This window comes from Impatiens glandulifera, chromosome 2, assembly GCF_907164915.1.
Source record: "Impatiens glandulifera chromosome 2, dImpGla2.1, whole genome shotgun sequence".
Lineage (NCBI taxonomy): Eukaryota > Viridiplantae > Streptophyta > Magnoliopsida > Ericales > Balsaminaceae > Impatiens > Impatiens glandulifera.
The window spans coordinates 62,199,390-62,213,867 of record NC_061863.1 but is presented as its reverse complement, the minus strand read 5'-3'; the positions used below and the strand labels follow the sequence as shown (position 1 = coordinate 62,213,867).

The window sequence follows — 14,478 nt, the reverse complement described above, 5'->3', positions numbered from 1 at the left end:
CGTTACGAAATATATATCTAGAATTATTGTTTAATAATTATATATATAGTTTGATGGTAAAATGAACATTTAGCGTTGGTTGCACCAAATAAATATTCCAATAGCATATATATTAGCAAAACAACAATAATAGAAAGATGGTAAACTAATATTCTTATTTGATCAATTATTTCAATTTCTATTTCTTCATCTTTAACTAAATTCCACGTCATTGCAATTTGGTCAGCGCCGTTGGACCAAAAGTGCAATACACATAGAAAATGGAGGGCTATTTTGGTATAAAAAAATAGTAGACTTCCCGAGGGCCTATTTATTCATTTTTCTCTGTATTCGCCTCCAATTGTCGCTTCTCTCTCTTGCTCAAACAGAATCAGGTTAGGTTAGTTATAACTTATAACTAATAAAGGATGAAAACCAGAAGCGGACTTCGATATCGAACGGAGGAGATGAATTGCGAACGGTTAATACTTAGAACGAAGAAGAGGATCAGAAGATTAGATATCGTTAGAAATGGCGATTGCTTCGAGAAATTGCCTGACGATCTCGTCCTTTCTATTCTCTGCAAACTTAGCGCCTCCGCTAAATCTCCTTCAGATTTCTTCAGCGCCTCTTTAACGTAGGTTTGATTTTGCTTTCATTTTTCGTTAATTTTGTTTTGAATCTGCATAAATATTGAATTCATACTTGTCTGAAATGAAACAGATGTAAGAGATTCAGAGATTTGGCTATGAATTCTGTTGTGCTTTCAAGAGCATCACCGAACATTGTAGCGGTTAGGGCGAAGATTTGGTGTGATTCTGCTCATCGATTTTTGAAGATCTGCGCAGACTCCGGCAATGTTGAAGCCTGCTATATGCTTGGCATGGTTAGTTAGTTACAGAGTATTTTAATATGAATTTAATAGTAAAATTGAGCTATATAAAGTTTATTATTATATTTACAGTGATCATTTGAAATTGATATTTGATGATATTATTATGCAAATGTAGATTCGATTTTATTGCTTGCAAAATCGAGGAACTGGAGCTTGTATGATGGCGAAAGCGGCGATGAGTTCTTACGCGCCGGCTCTATATTCCCTTGCGGTTATTCAGTTTAACGGAAGCGGTGGTTCAAAGAACGATAAGGATCTACGCGCCGGTGTAGCTCTATGTGCACGCGCCGCCTTCCTTGGTCACGTTGACGCTCTCCGTGAATTAGGACACTGTTTTCAAGACGGTTACGGGATTCGGAAAAATATTGTGGAGGGCCGTCGGTTTCTAGTCCAGGCCAACGCGCTTGAGTACGCGGCGGCGGCTTCGGCGAAGACAACGGTGCGGTTTCAGCTGACGCCGCCGTCTAATAACTCTGGTAGTTTCCCGCTTCTGAGCGATTTCGGATGTGACGTGCCGGCTCAAGAGGCACACCCGGCGAACCGGTTTCTGACAGAGTGGTTTGCGAATCGGGTTGGGAATGGTGGTGGTGATGAGGCGTGTTCGGTGCTCCGGTTATGTTCTCATGTGGGATGCGGTCGGCCGGAGACCCGACGGCATGAGTTCCGGCGGTGCTCCGTGTGTGGACGGGCGAATTATTGTTCTCGGGCTTGCCAGGCTATGGATTGGAAGATGCGACACAAGGTGGAGTGTGGACCGGCGGAATTTTGGGTTGAGGAGGAAGAGGACGATGGTGGTAACGGTAACGGGGAATTGGAGGAGGAGGAAGAGGAAGAAGAAGATGAAGTTGAAGAATAGGAAACAATTGACGGAGAGTTAAAAAGTTGACGGCGGCAGGTTTAAAGTGGTATGAGGTGGGTAAAAAATGGATTCACCTTACGGCCATATATTTGTATAGAGTGGATCGAAAGGGAAGGGAAAATACCTTAAAATTAAATCATGTGTAGGTGGTGGTGCTTTTCTCTCATGGTCATGGTTATTAGATAATAGATAGATATGTTGATTCATCAATTATGTATGTATGTATGTAGTTCAACTTATTTCAATGAAATACAGCCACTTTTTTCTATTCATAATATAAAAGTTAGAAAAAGAAAGTTGGAGAGAAAGTAATGTTCGGGACATAATGCTCTCGAACATGGTCATTAATGGACATCCCGAATATGGCCATTTTTGGAACAGAATGCTCCGAAAATTACTTTTTCATTTTAACTATTTTACATTTATAATTTTTTCTCTATAACTTTTTACATGATAAATTTAGTTTTTCAACCGTAATTTATTTTTTCTCGTGAGACTGTCAGGCAAGAGTTGTTAGTGAATTGTTGCCCTGAATATCGTTCTTCTATCTTTATTCTTATTCAAATAACATAAATTTGAGTGGGAGTACCCTGGACGAGTACTTGCATGCTACCCTGCCCTAATAATGGTTGGGAAAATGTTTGGTTGTTTTGTGGTTAGACTAGGGTTGTTAACAGCATTTAGGGTTTTCATTAAAAAAGATAACTTAATTTTAAGGATATTAGCTAGCTCAGCTTGTTTATTTAATATATAAAGCTTTGTTTGGTTGGTTTGAGATATATATATATATATATATATATATATATTTATTGGGATTAAATAAACTCCATAATAATGTAGTTTGGTGATAATTGTGAGGGAAAAAGACTAATATTAAAAGAAATAATAAAAATGAAATTGATTAGTTGAGGAGAGAATAAAAGGGTTGATGAGGATTATTAAATAATTACAAAAAAAAATAGAATTATATTTTTTTTATAAATGAAAAAAAGGAGGCCTAGTTGGGTTAAGAAGAAAAGAAATGTGCTTGGTGGTTGTTGATTTGTGGTGTTGTTTAGTAGTAGTAGTAGGAATAGTGGTCAAAAAAGGTGATAAATAGATGGTATACAGGGAAGGAAAGAAGGAAGGGGGGAAAAGACTAGTGGCAGCTTTCTTTCTTTCTTTCTTTCTCCTTTAGTGCTGAGTGGAAGACAGAAGGAGTTGAATCCTTTTTCTTTTTTCATAAATATAGTCTAATTGATATTTAATGAAAAATATATTGAATTATTCAAATAATTTATTACATATTTATTGAAAAAACCTCAAAAAAACTCTACTACATGTTTGTGTATTGGAGTAAGTAAAAAAAGGGTAGCTAAATATGGGGTTTAAATTGCTGCTAGCTGCTAGTTGAGTTGCTACCACGTTACTGTATATATTGAGGTGGTCAAGGTCAAATGATATATGATGAATCTTACATCTATTTATCTATCTAAACCTCCACTCCACTTCACTTTTCTTTTATATATTTATTTATTGGATTGAGTAAAATTCTACTAAAAGGGGGTGGTGGTAGTGTAGGGACTAGGGAATTCAATCTTTGAGGTAGGAGCCAACGTGTCATCGACCACCAAATCCTCCTTTTCATATAATGCCCTTTTCCCCCTTTTTCTCTCTTTTCTTCACTCTACTTTAAATTACACTTTACTTTAAATATAATAATAATATATTGCGTTACCTCCTCCCTTAAATTATATATAAAAAAAAATTATGATATATAAATACAAATAAATTTCTACATTTTTTTTTGTTTATTAAAGTTTTAAACAACTTTTGTTTAGATGTTTAGTATTGTTTATTGTAACAGAAACCGTTACAGGTCCATTTAAGGTTTGTTGGACCATATGTGGGCCGAAACTATCGTACTATATGGGCCTTACAAGCCAGCCCAACAAGATAGAATGGAAAGCCCAGCAACAAGATAAGATGGAAATGGGCCTTCACGCATAGAAGAAGACTATTACTCGTTGCTCGTTAATCACAGCAAGGAAGGGAGGGATCAATTCGAGGGCAAGATCGAGGTCTGGATTCTTTCTCCTTCTCTGATTTTCAATCTTCTTCTTCTTCTTCGTCTAATCAATCGATTTTCTTCTCAGGTACGATTAAGATGGGATTCATAATGGAGTTTGCGGAGAATTTGGTATTGAGACTGATGGAAGATCCTAAAGAAAGAGATCGTAAGTTCAGGGAACGTCTCTACGACCGCAAGGAGAAGTGCAAGAAGACAAAGGAGATGTGGAGCCTTCCTCTCCGTCCTTACGGATTCTGGAATTTGGAGCGCCATAACTCTCAGCTTTACTGGGATCCCCAAATCAGTCAGGTTCCTGGTCGCAGGGACCCTTATGATGAACTCCTTCAGGATAGCTCTTCCCCTTCCAAGTGTACGCTTCTTCTATCTCCCTCCCTCCCTCTCGGATTTGTATTATTAAAATCACATCAATAAATACAATTTGAAGCTGAATAAGAAGAAAAAAAAGCATTTTTTGTTTGCCCATTCCTAGTTTTCAGATGGGGCAATATAAGCACCTATAAAAAGATGAAGTGATCATGTCTGGATGCTAGTTAGTTACATTATCTATTTAGTTGAAAGCATTTGTTACTATCCATACTCATAGGGAGCAAAATAAAAATCTTTGCTTGGTTGGTTGGCTGGATAGATGTTTAAGAACTGTGATCAATGGTCATAATTTGACCTGTTATCATCATCATCATCATAGCGCTTCCTTCTCATGATTATCAAAATGCAGTGTGTACTTTATTATAATGAAGACTTTTGGTTAGTGTATATATTTTCAATGTGAAATGAAAATAATGTATGTTATACATTAGTCAGTTGCCCAAGGAGTATTGAGGAAAATGACACAACTAAAGTTAAAGAACAATGTTTGCACTTGCTGCCATTGTTGGTATTCCAAATGGAATTTGGCTAAAAGGTTAATGAATGTAAGCAGGATAATGAGGTTTTAATTGCATATTTACTTGTGCAGGATGCAGCAAAATCTAGCTCTTCTCTGAATTACAACGAAGAAGAAAGAATGACAGCAGCAGTCCCTTCAATTTGGTTTGATTTGGTTATATATGTAATTTGTCTACATGTTTGACATGCATCAAAATATTTGCTCAAATTGGAATAAAAACACTAGAGCTTGGAATTTATATTTTTATTATCATGTTTTTACCTTCCAAAACTCTCTACTTCTTTTGTAAGGTAAGGTCTGTTGTATCTGGATCTGGATCCAGATGAAAAACAATCAATAAATCTTCTTTGATTTTGTGTTTGAGTGAGTTTAGTATTTAAATATACACTCATCCATACATAGTCCAATGTCCATCAGATCACTACTTCCTTTCAGCTTCTCAACTCATTTTTCTATCATTTATATTTATCTTATGAATGAAATTCAGGTATAACTTAGCAGCAATGATTACAAAAAAAAGGGGATCATGTCTTGTTTTTGAACTGATGACACTTTAATCTTGTTGAGATGGTCCTCTTCATGGAACATCACCTTTAGTTATTTAGCAGTCTCAATGCATTCTATCAACTCTCTTGCACAAATTTGGAAATTCACTTTTAAATCTCAATCTACATTAGTAGTTTTGGATCCATCCTATCTCTTTAACTTTCAAAAGATACCTTTCTTAATTATGTCATTTTGAGAAAGAGTTAATTTAATGACACAATGTATTACTTGATTAAAGATCTTATTAAGTTCATTTAATAAGAATATGATATAAAATGGCTTAATTTTTTAAGGTTTTGTTTGAATAAGGGTTATTTAAATAACATTGTTTGGTTTGAATTTATTTAAAAAAATGGATTATTAGATGAAAAAATTTGAAGGGTATTAATTTTTCTATATACATTGAGTGAGGGTAAATGTGCATAAAAAATAACTTGAAATTATGTTCTTAGAATTAAGCTTTTTTTTTCTCTTTTTTTACATAATCTGTAAGTAGCATGAAATGAACCCATGTAGAGTCCCTTTTCATCTATTAGTAAAGTAATAATATGAGGCTAGCTAGCATACTAATAATATGGGAAATTAAAGTTTGCCTTAGCATCAAAATATACAGAGTGATTGAGCTAAACAAAACAAAACAAAAGAAAGGAAACTGAAGTAGAAAATCCACAGTAGTCCACACTTAGCAACCCCCATTATTTGTCACACTTAGCAAACTAGTGCTAATTACAATAGTAATAGTGGGGAATGAAATCATATTATATCTATTAATCTGCTTTGGTTCCACTTTTGTCACCATCATCATGAGGAGGAAGATCAGTTTCAGAAGAATTACCTTTCTGATCAGTTTCAAACTTCTTATAGGCATTAGCCATCTCATCAACAGGAACTAAAGGAAAATAAGCTATGGCTGCATAACCCTTTGAGGTCAAGCCAGTAAGAGTCTGGTTGTACTTGTCAGCACATACAGTGAGCACAGGAATAGCCTTGTGTGCAACTGCTTTACAAGGTTTTATAGTATTGGCTAAGTACCAGAATCTCACTGACCACCACACAAACAGCTCTTTGAACAACGCAGATGCATGTTCAATTCCTGCAGATGCTCCCCCAACCTGAACATCCTTCACTAGAACTTGGGCTTCTTCTGATGTCCTCTTTATCATATCTTTTCCTTGACTTACTACCTTCTTAGCTATTATTGGAGCATGTATGTTGAATTTGTTTACTGCCTCATCAACCTGAGGTTTTTATGCATAATCAAAACCAGTATATCTATCTATCTATCTAAAGAGAATCTGAAATCTAGGTTTTATTTGATTCCATGATTAAGAAACTATAATAAGGATGGATCTAAAGAAAGAAAGATCTGTGAATGTTTTTACCTTGTCGTCAAGGAAAACAAGAAATTGGGCAGGAAGGTCTTTGAATTTGTCGCGAACAGGGACGAGGACTGGCGTGACGGCGTTCTCCACTGTACCGACGGCCGATTTGAGTGGACCGGAGTTTTTCTTTGCGTAATCGTAGAGATTGGAGGCGCAGAGAAGAGTGTTGAGCGCGATAACTCTGACAAACCCTAGCCTCTTCAATTCTGGTTCATTTCTCTCATCCATATCTCGATCTCTGTTGATGAAAAACATAAACCGATGATTCAATGGAAAGGTAAAGAAGGATTGATGATGATGATGATCAAAGAAGAAGTAAAAGTAACCTTTAATTGTTTGAATCAATTCTTCTCGATGATGATGATTCTTCTTCTTCTTCTTGTATTCTATGAGAGCCGTGTTCAGTTATTCTTTCTTTCTAGCTCATTGATGAATGAATGAATAAAGCAAAGCATGTATATAAATAAATAATAAATAATATATTAAAAAATAACTAGATCTTACACGTGATGGACACGTGATCAGAGAAAGTGGGCCCCTATTACTTCATTCTTAAGGCGGAGAGATCTAGAGAAACCTAGACCCTTTCTTCGATTGACACGTGGACATTCATTCAACCGTCTTATTGATCAAATTGTCTTGTATTTCTTTTTCACACCCAACCCTACACTTAGCATAAACTATGAACCATCTATTTTATCTCGAAATTCTTTTTCTTTTTATTATATGTTATTAGGGATTTTAATTTTAAAATAAGAGCAAAGACTAGTTTAATTTGATTTATTAGTTCAATATTAAAAAAATATTATTCAGCTTATTTAATTCAGCTTTTATTGTAAGATTTCGTCATATTTTTTTGTTTCTTATGCCGACGTTATCTACCTAATTCAGACTACTTTTTCTGTAAGATATGCTTAATTATTTCATTTTATTATTCATATATATTTTTATTCGTTAAAATTAAAAATAATCATATGTCAAAGCTCATTATCACAATCAAATATAGAAACAGCAACATAAGCGAATAAAAAAAACAATCCAATAAATAAATAAACATTTTTTTTTTTAGGTTTAGAGATGAATTGTAAGGGGAAGTTCATACAATAGTAAAATCCGAGCAATGGTAATAATCCCCATCAAGATAAAAACTTGCAATACTACTACACCTTCATTCTGAAATATTACTATAACAAAAGACATCCACAAGCTAGAGAATGTTATGTCCTCCGACAAATCCCCTTATTCTACAACAGAATTAAATGAAATTTCCGAACTTTGTGAAAACCCCTAGGTTTACCTTTCAAATGGGTATCCACCGTTAGACTTGGAAGGACAAACAGCTGCAGCAATCCTTTCCCTAAGGTTGTACTTCTTTCCAATCAACGGACGAACATCTTCAACACCAACCAAACTCTCCAAAAACGGGAGAAGTAACAGAAGTTCTTGATCTGAACCGTCATCAAACCAGCTCTCTATGGGTATTCCATTGTCCACTTGAAATCCAAATGCCTTGAAATTAAAACACATACCATTAAGTATAAAACAATATGTTGCCAATATATGAATTTATTCAGATGCAAGTGTCATTCTACAGTTTCCTTTTTATGGAAATAAAACTTTCAACAAACAAATTATTTCTAAAATGTGTAAGTAATCACAACATTTGATTTCATCTGGCAAATTGCCCAATATGCCTCTAAATTTGTCCTAATGGTCTGTTTAAGATCTAATTTAAGACAGAATCGTTCTTAGAAATTATTTAAAATAAAGAATTAACACAAGAAAAACATCTCATTCAATAAAAATTAATTTGAAGTACAACGTTTTATCAGTTTGCTAAGATGGGGTAGAAAATATGTCAACATGAGAAAGTAGAGAGATTGTGAGAAATGTAATATAACTTATATAAGTATGCCTCATTTAGTAATTTTAATTACATGTGTTATAAAAAAATATCACCATTAAAACCCTATTAAAAGAATGTTTTAGATTTTTCTCAAAAAAGAAGAAGAAAAAGAATGTGTTGGGATTTTTCTCAAAAAACTAAGAAGAATTCATGTATTATAAGTTCAATAGAAGAAAAAATCACAGAATATTATTCCGTAAGCTCATGAGTTGAGAATTTCACTACAATATAGGGTCCTTTTGGCATAGCATATTTTGATTGTGATCCTATTTAACTCGATCACTACGAGCTTTCCCATACATACATATTCATCAATTATCAGAAAAATAGCATGAGTTGAATGAGGGAGGGTGCTAAAACAAAATGCAAGCAAATATTTAAAAAAAGTGCAATAAACAAACGCATACCTGAGGAGAGTTGTCAACGATAATAACTTTACTCAAGTCACGACCCAAAACAGATAGATCTTTAAGGTAATTCCCATCCACAAAAACACAAGAATCACGGTAAACACGGTGGCGTATTATCCTCCTCTTAGGATCCAGAATATTAAGAAGTTGTTCAGCATAAATGCTTTGACTAGCAGTAAATATAATGATCTCAAAAAGGCTGCCAACTCTTTCCATGAAGTCTTTGAGATGTGGACGGCATCGAACATAGATAGTGTGCTCTTTGAGGTTAAAATTCACAGGAAAGGTGAAATCTGCGCCCTCGCACGGTTCTAGAGTGGAATGCACTAATGTTTCTGTCAAATTGAGTTAGCAACACCATAGAATATGAGAACAAAATTGAGGACTTATTGTGGAAAATTAAACTGTACCATGCAATAGGCATAATAATGCTCAACTATCTGAATAGGAACTAAGATGGTTTACATGAATATTCTTGGTAAGCCCAGGCAAAAGATAAACAAACCTTATGCATTGAGCATATATTTGGAACTTGTTTGATCTTGGATTTTTAGCAAATAAGTTTGACATAAAAAGTGGTTAATTTGGGTAAAATGCCCAAAACACCTTTAGTTCTAAAATTTAAAATGTCATAGAAAATAAAGTACAGGATATTATGGTAGTTTAGTTGATGACGGGATACTGGTTCCACATCAAACAAACACTTGTTATGTGAATGTAGCCATGCACCAGAAAGAACATGCCTAATAAAGCTCAACTATCTGCATACACTTAATTACTTGAATATTCATGGGTGGGCATAGCTAAGAATTAAAAACAACTACATATATAACATGTGAATATACTTGGTAAGTGCATGTAAAGAGACAATCTAACAGTACTCTGTTTAAAGCAGACACAAGACCGATGAAAGTCAACTATAGCAACATAACGTGTTGCTTTCTTCTGACTCAAAAGCTCACAATTGGAAATCAACAATCAGAAAGAATGTATTCAAAACTTGAAAGACTTAGATAACGAACATACCATCCAAGTCCAAAACAAGAGTGGTAGAAGGGCAACTCCGTGTTTGCTTAGGTAGCAGCATAGGCCGAAAAGTTGGGACAACTAATGACAAGTCTGGCAAGTTTTTTATGAACAAGAATGGGTCAAAGTCATCATACTCTTCATTTTCATCGTTCTCCACACTAGCATCATTTGGCAAGTAATCTTGATCGTGCTCATCAATGCATTCCAACCTCGAATCTTGCATGGACAAGTATATGGTTGAAACTTCAGATGACATGTTGGCCCCTAAATCTGCATTAGACTATGTTTCAGACCATCATGGAATACTTAATACAAATAAAATATTAAACCACTTCTATTGCCCATATATATCTTCTTGCTTATTAATTGTTTGCAGCCATACCAAAGGTTTCATTTCTTTAACAACAAAAATAAAATAGTTTGCAGCTATATCCTGTCAACCACATTACCATGTGTTGTCGCCATCAATGCATCGTTGTGCTTGGTTATATTTTCTTCTGGTACCCCATTCATCATATGCAGGTCTGAGTTCTCTTTTATACACTCTCCATCCACGTTATGGAAGAACTGGAGGAAGTCAACTACATAAAAGATTGATTAGATCCACAAAAATGAAGACAGAAGAAAAAAAGGTACCAAAGACTATAATACACTATATGAACTTAAGAATATTTGGCATATACCTCCATTTGAAAATTGTCCGTGCAGGTTATTAGTAACATGATAAACAGGAGAAAATATAGTTTCTGTAATGCATTCAGCAGAACTTCCACCATTGCTCTGCAAAGTAAAAAATTATATAATCAGACATTGAACATTCAAAACAGAAATGAAGTGAAGAGAATTCTACAACATTATCAGCCTCCTATAGCAACCAATATGTTAGAACCCAATTGGTTAAGGTATGGGACTTTGATCCCACATCGAAAGTATGAAATTCTGTTGGGGTATTTAACAACTTTTGAGGTGTGGTTCTTCTAAGGGTTGTTACATAATTATGTAATAGGTCAACAACTATTAGGAAAACAGTTGAAATGCATACACAAATTGTAAAACATATTAGCATCTCCTCAAATCAGTGTCCTCATTGACATTAAGTAGTCAAACAAAAGGTTAAAAAGTTTCATTGCCTAATACCACAAGGCTTCGTAAATTATAAAATTTGTTGGAAGCCAAAATTTTCAATCATGAACAACTAAGACTTATTGAGAGATTCGTAAAACATTATACAGTATAAGAATAAATTAATGATATTGGACATTCTAGATTGGTAAGAGAAAGAAATTCATTTTTTTTCATATGCATATGATAGTAATAAACAAAATATACAAAGAGAAAATTATTCAATTCATTGACAATGCATAACATACATCTCGCTCAGCAACTGCGACATTGGTTGTATTCTGTCCCACACACATCATATTAATGTTATTGTCGCCATCCGGTGACCCATATAAGGTAGCCAAATTCGTTGCAGGAGTATGGTCCCCACTCTTTTTTGACAGAATTCCACCTAATTGGCAGGAGGAAAAAATCTATTTCAACAACTATTAGAAAGAGAAGAACCAAGGAGAATAGCACCTTCAATTAAAATTCTATTTCCTTGAAAATTCAAGCTGAAACTAAGTTTCATTTAACAATAAATTTAATGTTGTATATTATGACATAAAAATACAATTACTGAAAGGTATTTGAGTATGGTAGATTCTTCAGTGTCAATAAAACTAAAAGCAACAAATAAATGAGCTAATGATACAATACCCATTGTTATTGAAATTAAACAATTGCAAACATCCATCCATGTTTTTTTTGCTATCATCGTACTATACATCTCTAGACATTTTCACCTCTATTGCATCTTGTTCAAATTGATGAATTCTGTATAAAATATGTATGTACATATATAATAAGATAAGTAGGTCATGGAGTCTTTTTGACAGAACCCTCCTTAACATTGATGTCAGTGATACTTGAAATGGAGAACACAAAATTGGTAGAACTCAATCTTAATAGGAGAACTGGAGTTCCCAATGGGATAAAATGTCTAAGAAAAATTGGAATTCACAACTTTTGGCATGGTGTGGAGCTCAAGCATGTGTATAAGGATGGGAGTAAGTATACAGACACTATGGTCAAGTTAGTAATAAGCACTTGGATCAAGTAAATTGGTTGTGTATCTAATGAATTAAAAGAGTTGCTTATGGAACTTAGCTTGCATTTGAGTATATATGCAAGAAAAGAGGTTCAGACACTACTACAGTTTCTAACCACTTGAAAGAGATTTTAAATTGTCTTCGAACTCTTTTTTCAGCAATTTGTTTGGGAAGGAATTGTTTGTGTCCGGGTCAAGGCAAAAAACGGCCTATCTGCATTGAAGACCAATACACCAAAAGAGAGGAACTCCAGACCACTCTCTTCAAAGGAAAAGGCAAGTTTATGCCAAGAGAAAGCTTGGGCATCCTACCTCGCCAAGCATGACAAGATCCAATGTCTCTGCTTCAGCTGTACCTCTTTGATCAAGGCAAGAAGGGAATATAATGAATTTATTATATGGTAATTACTTTCCATTATTACACGCCTAACAGGACAGAAGAGAGACATTCTGAGGGATTCTATAGTTACCATGGAATGAATAAGTCATGGGGGCAAAAATATTGATGGAATGGGAACAGTTGTTAACAGAGCCATGACTGGCCAAGTGAGGGTGGTGAGACACACTTCTGGGTACAGAGTTTGAAGATTATCAATGATTTGTTCAGTGCAAGAATAAGTTTGAGCTGGGCTACTCATAATAGGTGAGAAAGGCCCTTACTCAATTGTTTCAGCTGTAGGAGAAGGACCTGCAACAGAAGAGACTGCACTTTTTGAAGAGATGGTGAGAATCAAGGAATGGGCAGCAATATATCTATCTTGTAAGTGAAAATACAAAATGAAGGTTCTATTAGGAAAAGTGGGACATAGGTCTTTTTTATCCCCAAAACATCAATGTCATGTAAAATAGCAAATCGGGGGTGGGGGGGGGGGGGGGGGGGTGTTGGTAGAGATATAGTTGGAGACAAGGATTTGAACTGTTGACATTATTCAACAATGAATTTTGAAACCACTGGATAATGTTTTGAATATAAAAATAGCAATCGCTAAAAGAAAAAACAATAGACAAATGGGTAATACCATCTACAAGCAGCAGTATGTGTTAACAATTAACTAACCATTTTTGGGCTTTCTTGCAGATGATGTGATCAAATCAGTAACTTTCTTCTCAGCAAGTTTTCCATTTTCTGATGGTTTCTTCTGATGTCTGGTAACCCTTGGACTAACGGGATCTCGAGCAGAAACTTTTGGTGCATTCTTTTTCCTAGTTTGCATTTCCGAGTTGGCAGAAAAATAAAACTGACAAAAAAATTGCTAGTTAACAAATATTGTTTGGCGAGACATGATAAGTATATCACATGTATGTAACAAACACACGAGAATTATTATTGCATTCCAGATTTCTAATATCACAGGAACAAGCTATAAAAAATTGACTAGGTCAAATTGATAAAGTTAATCTATCTATAGCATGACACATTCACTAAGTACGTTAGTTTAATCAAAAGCAGTTGTCATAGTCATGAACCTCATAAACTAACCAAGACAATCTTGAAAACTTACATCTCAACTAAAAGAGAAATCAAACTACTAATCTTGCTTGAATACATGTAACACAAAGCCAAACTGCAATGGGTTCAGACTGCAGAAGATCTTCAACTAAACAATGAAATGTCGAATCACAAACTAGATGGGTTTCCAAGTGACACTCAACTCACCAAGGAATCGAGGATTAACTCATTTTAGCTTTGAATTCAATACATTTTTTCTCATATAACCCAATCCTAATCATTCCATTCATCCTGAAACAAACAAGAATAGAGCCTAGACTACTACTTCAATCTTTGACCACACAGAAAAGTTTAGCAGACAATTTCCAAAGTTCTGGTAAACAAAGTGCAAGATATTCGAGTAGAAATGGCCAAAGATAAATCACGTAAGCAGTCCAGCTTAGATCGATCCATAACAGAAATCTATAGTTGAAAGAGTAAGCCCTAAAAACACAAACAAACACATCGTGAAGCCGATAATTGAAAAATAGCAGCAAGAAGTTCTAATTCGAGCTCGAATCAAGCTTGAAATGAATACCTCGGATAAAGATCGACCAGCAGAAAAACAGACAAACAAAGTTGAATCCGCTGCTTCAGCAAGTTGTGAAGAGAGCAAAATCAAGTAAGAAAGGATAGAGAATACACAGAGCAGAGCAGGGGAGTCTTTGAGCTACAGAAGTCTAGGGTTGAAACGGCGATTCAAAAATTTAGAGAAATGGGGATGTCGGAATTTTCCCTCCAACTATGCCAGAAATATTAAATCGAGAGGGAAATAAAGATACAGACAAAATATATATAATTATAATAATAATAATGTTTATCTGTAAGAAGAAAAATATTGGTTTGCGATTTTATCAGTATGGATCCGGATTGT

General features: G+C 34.8%; 4 protein-coding genes across 5 annotated transcripts; 2 read left to right on the top strand and 2 right to left on the bottom strand.

Annotated features, from left to right (window-relative positions):
* Positions 1-352: 352 nt before the first annotated feature.
* Positions 353-1,985, top strand: LOC124926877 (F-box protein At1g67340). The gene is made up of 3 exons (XM_047467187.1): positions 353-616; positions 703-865; positions 990-1,985. Exons 1-3 carry the CDS (start codon positions 408-410, stop codon positions 1,728-1,730), a joined length of 1,113 nt encoding a protein of 370 aa, XP_047323143.1. The 5' UTR covers positions 353-407; the 3' UTR covers positions 1,731-1,985.
* A 1,715-nt stretch (positions 1,986-3,700) lies between these two features.
* Positions 3,701-5,050, top strand: LOC124926550. Its single transcript, XM_047466799.1, has 3 exons — positions 3,701-3,793; positions 3,869-4,153; positions 4,760-5,050. Coding segments are annotated over exons 2-3 (276 nt in total). The 5' UTR covers positions 3,701-3,793; positions 3,869-3,879; the 3' UTR covers positions 4,762-5,050.
* A 759-nt stretch (positions 5,051-5,809) lies between these two features.
* LOC124926224 (REF/SRPP-like protein At1g67360) lies at positions 5,810-7,064 on the bottom strand. Its single transcript, XM_047466416.1, has 3 exons — positions 6,945-7,064; positions 6,619-6,856; positions 5,810-6,474 (listed from the first exon to the last, which is right to left on the bottom strand). The coding sequence occupies exons 2-3, from the start codon at positions 6,844-6,846 to the stop codon at positions 6,004-6,006; spliced, it is 699 nt and encodes a 232-aa protein (XP_047322372.1). The 5' UTR covers positions 6,847-6,856; positions 6,945-7,064; the 3' UTR covers positions 5,810-6,003.
* Positions 7,065-7,643: 579 nt separating this feature from the next.
* LOC124926222 (CTD small phosphatase-like protein 3) lies at positions 7,644-14,359 on the bottom strand. 2 transcript variants are annotated; one of them, XM_047466415.1, is made up of 8 exons: positions 14,143-14,359; positions 13,173-13,353; positions 11,334-11,476; positions 10,647-10,743; positions 10,413-10,544; positions 9,961-10,227; positions 8,932-9,269; positions 7,644-8,127 (listed from the first exon to the last, which is right to left on the bottom strand). In XM_047466415.1, exons 2-8 carry the CDS (start codon positions 13,327-13,329, stop codon positions 7,912-7,914), a joined length of 1,350 nt encoding a protein of 449 aa, XP_047322371.1. In that variant the 5' UTR covers positions 13,330-13,353; positions 14,143-14,359; the 3' UTR covers positions 7,644-7,911. The 2 variants fall into 2 exon arrangements, with proteins under 2 accessions (XP_047322371.1, XP_047322370.1); XM_047466414.1 differs by having other exon boundaries at positions 9,961-10,233; positions 14,143-14,358.
* Positions 14,360-14,478: the final 119 nt, after the last annotated feature.